Raw genomic sequence first — 15340 nt, forward strand, 5'->3', positions numbered from 1 at the left:
GACAGGAGACTCTTTGCCAAAGTTAAAAGCGCATCAAACACGCCTAGCATTTATTGTTTTAATCACAAACCTACAGACCCCTTAATACACCCTCCTTGGAGCTTGACCCCAAAGATCCAAAGCTGACAACCTTGGGTGTATGTGGTAGGAAGGATGGGGATGGGCAGGGAGTGTCTCTTAACAGCTCTGAAATGGGGGAGATTCCTCCAAATGAAGAACCAGGTAGAGGCCAGAGGTTGGAGGTGATCTAGCTTCCGAGAAGGGGAAGGGGGGGGCCAATAAAAAAATCAGATAAACAAAAGAGGGGTACATATGCTTTTGCAACCCTCCCTCCAAGCCTCTGCTTTGGTGGGGTAGGCTTCCACATTTTCCTGGGCTTGGAAACTCCCCCAGAAAGGCCCCTTCCTTCATCCTGTTCCTCTACAAACTCAAGAGTGCTGGTTCTGGGAACCTGGACTCAGTACCCCCTAACCCCTATCACCTCCCCAAACTGCCCTTCATGGAGGCAGGACTCTGCCCAAGGGTAAGGGTCTGTCACTCACTCCTGATCTAGGTCCAGAATGTCGACCCACAAGATTTCAAGATCTGCCCCTTTCTCTAAGGGCAAGGTAGGCTCAGAGCCCTCCTAGGTTAGGCCCCGTTGGTCCCAGGTTAAGGCTGGGGAGCTTAAGTACCACTCCCTCCTGCAGCATGGAATGCTTGGATGGGATGTTGCTAAGGGACAAGGTCTGTGATCTCCACATGGTGGCCAGATCTTTCTGAGTCCTCCATGCCAGAAATACCAGCGCTTCCGTGCCTATAAGGGAAGGGGCGGGGCCTGGCTCCTACAGCGCTAGAAGGCCAGGACTGAGCTCCCAGGTAAAGGGGCTCTCATCTTCATTTCTGTTCCTAGGCTGGACAGGGCGAGGATCATGGGAAAGGGGCAGGGCTTAACCCCCCAGGGTGGGACCTCTACTATTTTGACTCCTCTTCCTTGCCAGGATGGAATAGACCAGCAGTTCCAAGAGAGGGGGTAGACCAGTATCTTGCTACTTCCTTATCCTAGGAGACCCAACTAGGGAAGTCCCTAAGTGACAGGAGCCTAGCTCATCCTGCCTCCTTCCCTCACCTGGGCAAGGGCAGGTCCCATGGAGCAGGGGCGAGGCTGTGATATCTAGGGGACAGGCCCCACCGTTACCGCCTTCTCCAAGGCTAAAATACCTCACCAGCTGGTATTGTGGGGGGAGGGGGCGGGGCCTCATCTGACTCCTCCTCCTTGCCTGGTTTCAGGGGTGGGACCTCATCACATCTGCTCTTTCCCCAGAACACCTGGGCAGAGCAGTCTCACGGAAGGGTGGGGGAAAAGGCGGGGCCTCATCCTGACGTGTCCTCCTTTCCTGGGTGGGGAAGTCCCAGGGGAGGTGAAGCCTGATCAGGACTCCTCCTCCATGCTGAAGCTGCTGCGGCGACTGCTGGCCTTGGAGACAGCGGGAGATACCGATGAGAGCAGGGGGTCAGAGGCAGCCCGCAGTGGGGACAGGGCGCCCGACAGTCCCCCCACCACCCCTTCCTCCTCCTCCATCAGAATGTCCTCCAGCCCCAGATGGAAGGGGTCCCCCAGATCCCCCAGGTGGTCGCTGGGAAAGTGCAGGTCCAGAAGGGCATCCGAGGGTGGCGCTGGGGGATGCTGATGGGGAGCACTCTGGGCAGATCCCCCAGCTGCGTGAAATGTTGCTGTGCCTGGTCTGCTCTCCTCCTCAATGTCCAGCTGCTCTGGCTTGAGGCTGTCAGAGGCTGAAGTTGTGGCCAGGGAGAGCAGCCCTGGGGTGGGAGGTACTGGCAGACCATGGATCTGTGCCTGCAATTCTAGCTCCTGCAAAAAGTAGGGGGTGGGGGTGGGGGTATCAGATGGGGTTCATAGTTTCTCAGAGGCAGAGAAGTGCAATGGTTAGAAGGGCAGGCTGCCGGGGTGTGAAATCCACTTCTGCTACTCATTAGTTGTGTAACCTTTAGGCAAGTTGCTTAACCCTGCTGGGCCTCAGCATCCCACTCTGTAAAACGAGTATAATAATGGTCCCTGCCTCACAGGATCACCATGAGGGCTAACTTTAGCACGTGGAGATAAGGCTCCTATCACAGCGTGTGGCCGGAGACAAACACCATATACTTTAGCCGCTATTCATCACTAGTCTCCTTAAGGTTACAATTCCTACTTATCCTCACCATCCGTGAGTCAGGAAACCCGGGGATCCCCCAGGTGTTCTGCCTCTGCCTCTGCCTGCAGGAAGCACCCTCCCCAGTCACCTTGGCCATGGCCTTTTCCTCCCAAACCTGAATTCGGAGCTGCAGGCTGCGGTTGGTTTGCTCCAGGGAACGCTGCCGGCTCTCCAGGTCTTTAGAGCGCTGCTGTTCCTTCTGCAACTTGCGGATATAATCCACGGAGGCTTTCAGGATGGTACCCTTGTTCCAGCGCATCTCTCTGTAGGGCCCAGAAAGAGGCAGTGTTGCGTCTGGGTTCTCTTGGGAGCTGAGGGGGGCAACTGCACCAGGCAGAGTGCCCACCACAGGCCTAGGCCCAGGATGGGGGGGGTGGTACATGAAGGGTATGGAATGCCCTGCCTAGGTGTTCTGGGGGAAGAGCAAGTCAAGGCTCCTAGAACATGGAAAACTATTCCCACCTCAGGGCCTCCAGGCCAGCTGTGCCCTCACCTTGAACACTCTTCGCCAGACACCCACATGGCTCCTGCCTCACTTCCTTAGGCTCTTTATTCAAATGTTCTCTTGTCAGCCCAGGCCTGCCCTGAGCCCGCCCTCTTCACCCGGAGTTGTATCCCTCGTCAACCTTACCCCATCTTCTTTATTCCCTTTTTCAAAATAAACTCTATGCCCAACGTGGAGCTTGAACTTACAACCCTGAGGTCAAGAGTCGCACACTCTACCGACTGAGCCAGTCAGGCACCCCCCGCCAATCTTCTCTTCTTTATTTTTCTTTGCAACACTCATCACAATCACCCAGATTTTACTTATTTATCTTGTGTGCAGTCTGTCTGCCTCCACTAAAATATCAGTTCCAGGAGCTCAGGGACTTTTGTCTGTTTCGGCCCTCTGGTGACCAGATGAGGCGCACAGACTGCAACATCATGCATCTAAAATTTTCGGTTAGGGACAGGTAGAAGCTGCACCCCCTACCCAGAATGATGAAAACTGGGTGGGCAAGGGCCCAGGGCAGGAATGCTGGGCAGTTCCTGCTCAGGAACAGCTTTAGAGGAATGGGGTCCTTGTCCCACCTTCTGTCAGCCCAAAGCTCCCAGGCCCAGACTCACGGGTCACTGGACTTGGGGATGAGGGTGCCCAGCTCCTTGATCCTGTCGTTAATATTGAATCGCCGGCGACGCTCAACTTTGGGGGTGGGGGTGGCAGGGAGGAGAGAAGAGTGGGAAAGTTGTCAGTAGGTTGAGGGAGGGGAAGAGCGGGAGCTGGGTCAGGGGGAGGTGTTGCGGGGACAGACTGCCACCTACCCCTCCCCAGGGAAGGCCAGGGTGTGGATCGAGGCAGGGCTGCATGCTGTCAAGGGCACATCAGCTCACTCACTTAGGTTGTGATTGTCTTTCTTCTGCCGTTCCTTCAAAAGGGCCTTGGCCTCCGTCTCTGGAAGAGAGTGGAGAGCAGTCAGGGCTTCTGCACATGGGGAAGGCAGAGGGCAGCACATACAGCTGCCAGGGGTAGGGGTTGGTGGGTGTGGGCAGGGAAGTGACTTTTGAAAAAAGTGCCACTTTCAGGAGTTTTTAAAGAAGCCCTGGTGACAGGTCATTTGTTAAAATCAGGAAGAGAGAAGAAGCGGGGTCAAAGCTGGCCAATGGGCCATGTGGAAGGAGAGGGCAAAGAGCCCCCTCCCCCAGCATCAGGCCCACCTGGTTGACAGGGTGCTCACCCTGGGGCACAAAATGGGCACATGAGGCCAAGACCCTGGCCCTTACCAGAGATCTCCCGTTTGATGTTGGGCAGCTCAGCTGGGCAGGAGTTGCTGACAGTGATGGCTGGCGTGGCCACACCCTGACCACTGTACACATCAAGCAGATTCCCTGATACAGGCAGCTGGGGGCAGGGAGGGCAGAGAAATGATGGCTAGGACCAGCCCCGGGCTTGGTCCCTTCTTGGAACCGGATCCCCAACCCTCTGCAAGCTTCACAGATAATCTTTTGTAAGGACAGGCCGATTTGGCATAGGCACCCTTCCTTCTCTTGCAGGGGAATCTCGCATGGCAACTCTAGGAAAGACGGGATGCAGGGGACCTACCCTGCTTCACGAGGGTACCTCTGAGTCTGCCAGGGCTGTTCATCATGCCCTCAAATCCCTCAGCAACCTCTGAAGCCCCCCTCCCAAACTCTGGGATTGGCTCTGAGAAGAAAGGCTGGAAAACCACCCTTCTTAGATCTTTGTGAGCTACACAACATTCCAGCCCGTTAGCCCCTCCTAGCACAACATTCCAAGTCAGCATTCTTGGAACACTCCAACTCAATCTCAGACCTTGGGAAATTGTCATGGTAACATTCCATCTAAAGTCTGACCTTCTGGAGACTTCCAGCCCCATCTCTAGTCTTCAGCCGTGAGCATGTCGCATCAGCTCATGTACATGGTCACACACCAAGCTCCTGACACTAGTATCTTCCTATGTGTTCTGCTCTCTCAGGATTTCTTGTCCAACTACTCAACAAGCACTGCTTTTATGCCAGCCTTGACTTTTTTCTCTCCTTCGCACTCTCCTGGCTATACTATAGGGCAACACACTCATCCTTAAGTAATTAGTCCCAACTCTTGATGAGTTATCATCTCTTGAAACCCCTGCTAGTCTACTGGATCCATGTAATATAAGGTCCCAACCTCGGGCACCTGGGTGGTTCAGTGGTTGAGCATCTGCCTTTGGCTCTGGTAGTGATCCTGGAGTCCTGGGATCAAGTTCCACATTGGATTCCCCATGGGAGACTGCTTCTCCCTCTGCCTATGTCTCTGCCTCTCTCTGCGTGTCTCCCATGAATGAATAAACAAAAATCTTTTTAAAAAGGTTCCAATCTATAGCTGTGTCCAAATCAATAACAAGTTCTGAGAAGCTAGTGCCACTTTTATACCTGCTTGTCCTTTTGGTAAGTTGGAAAGAAACAAAGCTATAGCCACTTGGTATGTCCCAAAGCAAGTTATGGGACTCCTGAATGTTCCAGGACCAGAATGGTATAACATATTAGTACATCCCTTGTTCTAGAGAGTTTTATCCACTCTTTGCAAGGACCCAGCCTCTTGGCATGGTTCACTGAAACAGATGTTGTACATTCCAATCACTCCCAAGGTTCAACCACACCGTGTTTTGAGACTTTTGACACATTCCAATCACTACATGGTCTGGGTATGTCCCAATGACCCAAATCTATTGGTACATTCAAATTGCTATAAGAGTCCCATTTCTTGGGTCCCTCCCACACTGAAGCTTGAATGCTTTGGTAGGCCCTGATATTTTCATGAAGTCCCCACCCTTGTGTATATCAAAATCTCCAACATCAACCTTTCTATGCAGCCCAACACAAGGTATCAGGGCGCTAGTATGCTCTAATCTCCTCATGTGGCCTCCTTCTCTTAGTACAATCCAAAGTAAAAGTCTTATATACACAGCCAGCCTGAGTGTTGTCTCAGTGACAGAGGGGTACAGCTAATTGTCAGACCAGCCTCCCATCTCAGGGTCTCACCGTGCTGGGGAGCTGCAGCCCTGCAGTGCCTCCGGGCAGGTAGCTAAGCATCTCATCATTGTAACTGGATTCCAGGCTGATGATCTCATCAATGACATCATCAATCTGGGGGAAGAAGTGAATATAGACGAGTGTTAGAACAAGCTAGAGGAGGGGGAGCACAGGAAGATTGTCTGCAGCCACTTACCTCCTTCTCTGAGCTGGACCCAATGGTGAGTAGCGCCATGGGGCTGTTGGGAGCGCTGCCTGTGGGGCCGGTAGCATGGGCAGCCTCAGGGGCAGGGAGTGGCTGGGCACTAGCAGCCCCTGGTGGTGGGGTGAGGGCCTGGGAAGCCAGCTTGGGGCCGAGTGTGGTGGACAGGTACTGTTTCACCTGCTGCCGGCGTGCCTGCTGTAGGTGGTAGCGTGTTGGGTTCTCTAAATGGGTCTGCACCTGTGGGATAAGGGCAAGGAGGGATGGAAGGGGACAAGGTAGGATGGGGTGACTTGGAGCCCCAGGCTGACCCTCAGAGGTTATCTGCTTCTAGGCACAGGCCAGCAAACCAGGCCTAGAATCTGAGACATGCCCCCCCTCCCCAAATACTGGTAAGTCTCCCCCAGGACCCAAACTCTCTTTCTCAGAAATCCCTCAGAGCCCCACAAGAGCTACCTAACACTGACAGTATCCTTCAGTTTCTGGAGTACCTTGTCACAGTTCCCAAGACTCCCCCAGCCCCTGTCTCTGACACTACCTAAGAGACCTGAGAACCACATGTAGCTTCCCAAGTCACCCCAATGGCCAAACTCCTAATGTATTACACATACAGGAAGCTCTTCCTACAGAGTTCTTCCTGGGGTTACTTCACAGGCCCCAGAGCCCACATGAGGCATTCATGAACTTCTGTGGTCCGCCAAGACTCCCCGTGGATCCCAAGAACCCCTCACCACTGTACAAGAACACCTTGCAACCCCTAAACACACCCTATTTGAACAGTAACTGGAACCTTCCTTAGAGTCTCTAGGACCTTGGCCCAAAAGCCACCAGGACCACTCCTCAGTCACTGAGACCCTTCCCAGGGCCTCTGAATGTCACCCTTACCTTGAGCACCTCCCTGGGCACCTGAGCAGGGGAGGACGGCCCAATGTGTGGCCCCCCGCAGAGACGCCAACGACAGAGATGGCAGGAGAGGCAGGGGCAGGGCTGGGGAAGGAAGAGGCTGCGGCCTGTTCCCGACGCTCACGCCTCTCCTGCTCCTGGGCCTGGGCCCGCATTAGCTGCTGCCGCAGCAAGACCCGCGATGAAGAAGAGGACGACATGGCAGGGGTCCTGGAGCCCCCTGCAGAAGATGATGTAGAGAGTGGAGCTGGGGTGGCTTGCAGTGATATTGGGAGGCTGTGGAATGGGAAATATGGGGCCACAGGTAAGGTAAAAGTCTCGTCCCAAGCCTAAGGAGTCTTCGTGGGATGGAGCAGATGCTGTAATTAGGTCCGCTCTCTGCCTTCAGGGGCCACAATGTGGAGCGGGACACCCAGGAACCAGGCCTGGTCACCGCTCCCAGGGGTCACAGTCTGATAGGGGAGACACTGTAACTGAGTCCAGGCCCAGCCCTCGAGGGTCACTGATAGGGGAGGCACTGGAACCAGGCTGAATCTCAGCCCTTAGCGGTCACAGTCTGGCGGGGGAGCTTTAGCCCTGGGTCCTTATGGTGAAGGATCTGGGCTCGTTCAAACACTGAGAAGAGATGCCATTGCTAGGCTCTGGAAGAGGGAGTCATCCTATTTACAGGAGAGCAGAAGGATGCCAAATTGGGGCTGTGGCAGCAGACTGGTATACAGAGGGCTCTCAAGCTCAGTTTGGGGCTGAAGATGCTCCCTGAGCTCCTGGTTGCAGTTGTCTGGTTACAGGGGCAACTGCAGGCCCTTTGTACCCGCCCCCCTCCCCAGGCCTCTAGTCCCAGGCTAGCCAGTCTTGAAAATCTCAGAGATTTCACAATCCTCTCTTCCAGGTCCCCTCCCCTCTCTTAGAGCCCAGGCCGATGACTCAGCACATTTAGACTTCCAAGCTTGGGGGAAAAAAAAAAGAGACCAGCAGGGGTTCCTCAAGGGTTGGGGGCGGGTAAGTCTGTTGAGTGAGGGAAGGGGTAAGCAAAGGTTGTGGGTATGGCTCTCCCCACCTGGGGGCTGCACACTAGCAGGCCATCCTACTTCTCTGGGGCATTCTAGGCTCCCTGCAATATTTGTGGATGAATGGGTATGCAGGTTTTGGGCGGGGGAGGCAGGGGAGTTCTGGTTCAAGAGAATGGAATCCCAGCTTGGCCACCTGCTTTCTCTTTTGACATGTTCTTTCTGGCCCCTCACTTTACTATCTGGAAAACGTAGGCTGGCAGAAGAGTTGGCCCATCACTGAGGGCCTCTGCCCGTCAGGAAGGAATGGAGGGGCCTGAGGAATTGGGAGTGGAGTCAGAAGAGACAGACCTTGAGCGTAGTGGTAGTGGTTGGCTTTTGAGCTCGTAGAAGCTGTCAGGATCAAGAACGCTTTCTAATTCGATGTCAGCAACGATCCCAGATTCCGGGAGCAAAGAGTTGAGGCTGAGGGTGGAAGGGAGGTAGGGGTGATGGTCAGTAAGTATATGGAGACTGCACTCCCCTCTCAGAGAGAAAGAACAAGTGGGCAGTGGGAGGAGAGAGATACACACAGGGGTGGGGGGGGATAACACAGAGTGCATCCCTCCCAGGAGGTGACCCTGCTGGGTACCACCACCAGGACTTCCCAGATCTTCCCTGCCCATACTCCTCTTCCCTCCCCACTCTCTTTTGCTCTGTTACCCAAAGTCCCTTAGGATTCAAAATAGTAAGAGTGCCCAGATCCCAACTCCTCACTCTCACATAATCATGTTAACAACCTATGTTTGAGGGAAAACAGAAATGAAGAATTCAGGAATGACAATTCACTTTGCAGGAGTCCTGACTTTGCATTCAGAGTTCTTCCAGCCCCCACACCCCCTACTGGGGTCCTGGCAGCTGAATGTGAGCCCCCATTAGTCTACACATAGCATGGTAGGGGCAATCTTCAGCACAGCAGTCTATTGTAACATAAACTGAATGCATCACAAAGAACTGGGGTCGATGATTCACTTGACGGAAGGACCCACGACTTTGCAAATTAGCCCCCCCACCCTGCCCCCCACCTCGCCCCAGCCAGAGTTGAGGGTATGCCTGTACACACCCAAATACAAAATGGATATATCAAGGGCTCCCCTTATTCCAGCAAATTGGATTTAAAAGAGGGAGAATTTGGGTGGATGATCCGCTTATACAAGCATTCTTTTCTTGGCGGGAGGAGCCTGTCCAGCATTCAGCTGTTTTTTTGGATGGAACAACACACACACACACACACATACACACCTCTAATACCAACACCCATTGACATGAAATAAGAACCCATGTACACCCCTCCCTTTCAACTATTTCCACTACTGTGATGAGCCAGGTTGTTATGAAGGCATCAGAAGATGGGGAAGCATTAGATGCAAAGGCTCCTGCTCAGCCCTCCAGGCTGGGGGCATTCACACACACGTGGATGGATATGCATCCTGAATTGAGTCAAAGACTGAATCCTGAGTGACTATGGGTCACTTGGCTTGACAAGAACTCTCTTCCCTCCCCAACGATCTGTCTTCCTTCCTTTCCTCACCCTCAGATGGGGACCTAAAACCACCCAGGAAGTAGGGAAGAGGAAGCTCAGGGAGCCGCTGAGCTCAGCACAACCCCAGGAAGAAAGCAGGCAAAGCCCCAGCTCATGCTTATGCACCCATTGCACAGAAGTTAGAAGAGATGGGCTCTGGGGTGGAAAGGGTGTGGAGAGAGGGCTGGGGCTTACAAGTCTGCTGATGGAAGTGAGGATGGAAAGAGGACCCAGAGGACCCACCCAGGCAGGGATGGTGCAATTGGTGCTCATTCCAGCTCCAGAGACAGCTTGGAGAGTATTTCCAGGGTCTGACAGACAGACTGGGAGGGGGAGAAAAAGAATACGCGTGCATACACGTGCGCACGGGTGTGCGTGTGCACGTGTGTGCATGCGCACAGGGGTAGAACCTGGCTGGCTGAGAGGCTAGGATGGGTGGCAGCAGGAACAAGACCCTCCTCTGGGTTCCCAAATAAGGTCTGAGGCCTTCTCTGAGCTAAGAAGTAGCACCATCTCTTTTGCTTCTGTCTGCCTCACTGTCTCCCATTCAAGCCCTTATGGGGCTGTGGGAAGAGGGCTTTTCCACTATCCCTGGGATCTGACCCAGCTGGGTGGGTGGGCAAGGATTAAGTGATTATTTTGGTCAGGTCTTGATGAATGTTGTTTCTCTTCCTCACTCACACACACAAAGCTGGTCCCATGTAACATATCTGAGATAGCCCCAAATACTTCCAGATTCCTGTTATCCCCAAACATAGCCTCAAGCAACCCGCCACTGGGAATCACCCAGCTTCCAAGACAGCACTTCTGTCTCCTAGGACCCCTTCTCTGACACTGAGGGGAAACGTCCTTCTGATCAGTGCCTCACCTACATAGTACAACCTCAAATTCATCTCCCTCATGCCTGACTCAAGGACCCTAAATTCAGCCTCAATGCCCCAAGTTCAGTTACCCTAGACTAGGCTCTGGATACAACAGAATCTTCCCCCCAAACCCAGTCAAGAGACCCTCAGATCGGAGCCAGCCCTCCCTTAATGCACTTCCATGACTTCTTTAAGCCTCAGTCCAAGCAGGCCACCGCCGGATTCCTTAGGTTCCCCCCCAAGACCGGCGCCCCGACGTCCTCCAAGCCTAGGCCGAGGGCCTCCAATCCCAGTCCTGGGCTCCCGTTGTCCCCCCAGATCAGACCCCCAAGAACCTCAGTCGGCACTACCGGCCCCAGGCAGCCCCGCACCTGAGCAGCTGGGCCGAGTCGGCTGGCCTGCGCTCCTCCAGCAGCACGAACACGGCTCGAGGGCCTTCCGCGCTGGCCTCTACGCCGTCCCGAGCTGGCTCAGCTGCATGAGACATGACGCCCGGCCCCGGGCGAGCCCTGCCAGGCCTGTCGGGCCTCGGCCCGGTCCCCCTAACAAAATAAGAGTCCCCCTCCCCCCGCTCGCCACCGCCTCCTCCGCTAAGCCATGGAGCGAGCTCTGCGCGGGCGGGCGGCGTCGGGGCGATGGGATGGGCCGTGAGTCATCCCCCGCCCTGAACAGACCAACACCCCCCCAACCTAACCCCGGACGACCGCCCTCCTCCCCCTCGTCCTCTTCCCCCTCCTCCCTGAGCTGGGGAAACTCCACAGGAAGTGACCACACGGAGGACGGACGGCTCGCCGGACCACCCCTCTGAGTGATGCGGCCAATCATCGAGGGTTGGCTCGAGGGCCCGCCCTAAGCTACGCCTCCGACGCGGAGGGAAAACTAGATTCGGCCGGCCCTCGTTCGGAGAAGGACGCATTTAGGCCACGCCCCCAGAGACAGAGGCAAATCAGCGAGAAGTGCTTTGATTAAGCCACGCCCCCTCCTCGCAAAAGATCCCTCCGCAAGATTTTTAAGCCGCTCCTTGAGTCCTCTGCGCCTGCGCACTGATGGCCCGTCAGCGCAGAGGGTCTCCAGGCCACTCTTCTAGCAGCAGGACCGCGCCCCCTCTTGGCCAATGTTTATAATATCAGCTCCCTATGTTGCGCTGCAGCCTCCATCTAGCCCTGTCTCAGCCAAAGCCAAAAGCAGGCCTAGGCAGCTAGGTTCCCTGGAGGTGCACACCAAAAATCCCGCCCACAAACTAGCCGCCCAGCTGGTCTTCCCGGGAGCACTCCGCCTACTCTGTGTCACCCAGAGCACTTGTTGTACTAGGTCGTCCTGCTCACGTAGTAAGTGCTTAATAAATCCTTGACAGATAGATGAATGAGTGGAAGGATGGAAATTAGATCTGGTACCTTCCGTGAATGACTTCTAGAATCATGAAGACCCGGTTTGGATTTGAGGAAGGGATTGCCCCTCTCAGAGCTTCAGCTTTCCTGGCCTGTCAAATGGTGGTGGTGGTGGTGGTGGGTGCCTCATAATACCTGTCTGGCAGGGTTATTATGAGGATTAGAGATAATTTATGAAAAGTGCTAGCAGGTGGTTTGGCATACAGTAAGCTCTCCAAAACTTGATTCACACATTTGTGCACTGATTCAACAAATATTTATTGAACTCCTCTGTGTGCCAGATACATGCAAGCTAGCTTGCACACAGCAGAGGGTCCCCCACACATACCTTCAGGTGCGTAGTCAGCTCACAGAAAACCTAGACCTAAAAAAAAATTAAAAAAAAAAGAAACCTAGACCTACGACCTTACCTTCCTCCTTCTAACATCCCCAAACCCTGCCCAGCAGTTGGACCTCAGGGAACTTCACTGAGGTCTCATTTGTCTTGCACGGTCCTGTATTGACACAGGAAGTTGGCTTGGTAAACATGCACATCCCCACAGGCCCTTGCAGCCCCATTATCCACACAATAAAGAAGATAATTCTTGGGATCCCTGGGTGGGTCAGCGGTTTAGCGCCTGTCTTCCGCCCAGGGTGTGATCCTGGAGTCTCAGGATCAAGTCCCACATTGGGCTCCCTGCATGGAGCCTGCATCTCCCTCTGTCTGTGTATCTGCCTCTCTCTCTGTGTGTGTGTGTCTCTCATGAATAAATAAATAAATGAATAAAATCTTTTTAAAAAGATGATAATTCTTTCCCAAATTAATCCCTTTTTTGATTTATTTATTTATTTCAGGGGGAGAGAGGAGAGAGAGAGAGAGAGAGAGAGAGAGAGAGAGAGAGAGAACGCACCAGGGAGGAGGGGCAGAGGGAGAGGGAGAAAGAGTCTCAGCTGGTCCTGGGCCTTGATCTCAGGACTCTGAGATCATGACCTGAGCCCAAACCAAGAGTCTGATGTTTAGCTGACTGCACCACCCAGGTGCCTCCACCAAATTAATCTTTTTTAAAAAATCAACACTTTACCAATAAAAATTCCAAAATGGAACTCACAGACCTGATGTTAAAATTCCTATGGTGCCTTAAATATGTAAAAGTATCTAGTTTTATAAAAGAGGAAGAAAGGGGGGAGCCATTAACTTACTAGATTCAAAATATATCACAAAGCACTAGTAATTAAAACACCATGATATGGGAGTAGGACTAGAAATTTAGATCTAGGGGATCCCTGGGTGGCTCAGTGGTTCTCCTGCCTTCAGCCCAGGGCGTGATCCTGGAGTTCTGGGTTTGAGTCCTGCGTTGGGCTCCCTGCATAGAGCCTGCTTCTCCCTCTGCCTGTGTCTCTGCCTCTCTCTCTTTCTCTTTCTCTCTCTCTCTCTCTGTGTCTCTCATGAATAAATAGATAAAATCTTAAAAAAAAAGAAAATTAGATTGATGTTACAGGACAAGTCCAAAAATCGACTTAGGTACTTGGAAAAAAATTTTTTTTAAAGATTTTATTTATTTATTCATGAGAAACAAAGAGAGAGAGAGAGAGAGAGACAGAGACATAGGCAGAGGGAGAAGCAGGCTCCATGCAGGGAGCTCAATGTGGGACTCGATCCCAGGACTCCAGGATCACACCCTGAGCCAAAGGCAGCTGCTCAACCTCTGAGCCACCCAGTTGTCGGTACTTGGAAAAATTAATAAGCAATATTTCAAGAATGATATTTCAAATAACTGGGAGGTAGATGGACTCATTTACTAAAATGGTTTGGAGAGAAATGACTATCTTTTGGGGGAAGGGATTAGACTCCTAATTTACACAATTCAGAAAAAAAAAATAATTCCATGGGGCTTCACCTTGGTGGAGCATGTAACTTTTGACCTCGAGGATGTCAGTTCAGGCTCCACGCTGGGTGTAGAGATTACTTAAAACTAAAATCTTTTTTTAAAGGAAAAAGAAAAAGAATTTCAGATTAGTTAAAGACCTAAACATTTAAAAAGAAACTATAGGGCAGCCCGGGTTGCTCAGCGGTTTAGTGCCACCTTTAGCCCAGGGCGTGACCCTGGAAACCCGGGGTCAGTCCCACATCCCGCTCCCTGCGAGGAGCCTGCTCACTCCCTCTGCCTATGTCTCTGCCTCTCTTCCTCTCTGTGTACACTCTCATGAAAAAATAAAATCTTTAAAAAATAAATAAATAAAAAGAAACTATAGAAAACATCAGAACAGGGGCGCCTGGGTGGTTCAGTTGGCTAAGCGTCTGCCTTCGACTCAGGTCATGGTCCCAGGGTCCTGGAATCCAACCCTGCATCGAGCTCCCTACTCAGTAGAGAGCTGCTTCTCTCTCTCCCTCTGCCCACACCCCCTCCCACAAATTCTCTCTCAAATAAATAAATAAAATCTTGTAAAAAAAAAACACATCAGAACCAAATAATTTTGGAGAATATATTAACAACTTCAGCGAAAATAAGGACTTCTTTTTTTTAATTTTTATTTATTTATGATAGTCACACACACAGAGAGAGAGAGAGGCAGAGACATAGGCAGAGGGAGAAGCAGGCTCCATGCACCGGGAGCCCAACGTGGGATTCGATTCCGGGTCCCCAGGATCGCGCCCTGGGCCAAAGGCAGGCGCCAAACAGCTGCGCCACCCAGGGATCCCAAGGACTTCTTAAAACAAGATATGAAAGGCAAAAGAGCGACGCCTGGGTGTCTCAGTGGTTTAGTGTCTGCCTTCGACTCGGGTCGTGATCCCGGGGTCCTGGAACCAAGTCCCGCATCAGGGTCCCTGCAGGGAGTCGGCTTCTCCCTCTGCCTATGTCTCTGCCTCTCTCTCTCTGTCTCTCATGAATAAATAAATAAAATATTTAAAGAAAGAGAGAATAAGAAAGGCAAAAGATATTTTAAAAGTGACAATAAGCAACATTGAGTGACCATCAAAGGATGGTCAAGTACTTTATCTGTATTAATTCATTTGAATCCTCACAACAGACCTCTGAGTAGGGTTTCATTTATTGTCCCAACTTTTCAGATCAGGAAACCAGGGTATACCTAGGTTAAGTCATTTGCCCTAGGTCACCCCAGTTTGTAAAACCTGGAAATAAAACCCAAGCATTCTTTACCACCCTGCTGCACTGTCTCTCCAATTTGATCACATGAAAATACAAAACTGTAGTCTGTTGCAAGATGCTACAAAGTTAAAAGACTTGCAGGGGACTGGAAGGGAAAAAAACTATAGCATTAGATCCACAGGTTCATTATCCTGTCACACATCCCAGTTCTACAAACACCAGCTTCACACACACATTCCATATATGTCCATGACAAGTGCTTCCTCACCACATACCCTGCACAATAAACCCATCCTTCACCTCTCAGTCTCTTTCTTAATCTCATGCTCTCAACTTAACAACTTTTTCAACACTGTGCTCTCTCTCTCTCTCTCTCCCTTGCTCTCTCTTGTGCATCTGGGGTCTCATTGCAAGGCAACTGTGGAGTGCAATTAACAAGGAATATGCAGGGAGAAGAGAGGGCAATTGGATGGTGAAGTTGGGGATGTTTAGGGATAGATGTGAGTGAAGATCAAGGGTGGCTTGGGGTGAAGTTGGGATCTATTACAGGACAGTTGACATGTAACTAAAGGATCACGTGAAGGTCTTCAAAAGGATTGGAGCTGCTAGAAGGCAGCTTACG

The 15340-nt window shown here is 52.1% G+C and overlaps 1 protein-coding gene across 1 annotated transcript; it reads right to left on the bottom strand.

The window, feature by feature from the left end:
• Nucleotides 1-12: 12 nt before the first annotated feature.
• Nucleotides 13-10887, bottom strand: TFE3 (transcription factor binding to IGHM enhancer 3). Its single transcript, XM_055339016.1, is given in 11 exon segments — nt 13-1852; nt 2311-2458; nt 3303-3378; nt 3571-3627; nt 3957-4074; nt 5715-5819; nt 5902-6147; nt 6793-6824; nt 6827-7086; nt 8169-8282; nt 10613-10887. Coding segments are annotated over 11 exon segments (1713 nt in total). The 5' UTR covers nt 10729-10887; the 3' UTR covers nt 13-1411.
• Between the last annotated feature and the right edge of the window lie 4453 nt (nt 10888-15340).

This window comes from Nyctereutes procyonoides, unplaced genomic scaffold (genome assembly GCF_905146905.1).
Source record: "Nyctereutes procyonoides isolate TBG_1078 unplaced genomic scaffold, NYPRO_anot_genome, whole genome shotgun sequence".
NCBI lineage: Eukaryota > Metazoa > Chordata > Mammalia > Carnivora > Canidae > Nyctereutes > Nyctereutes procyonoides.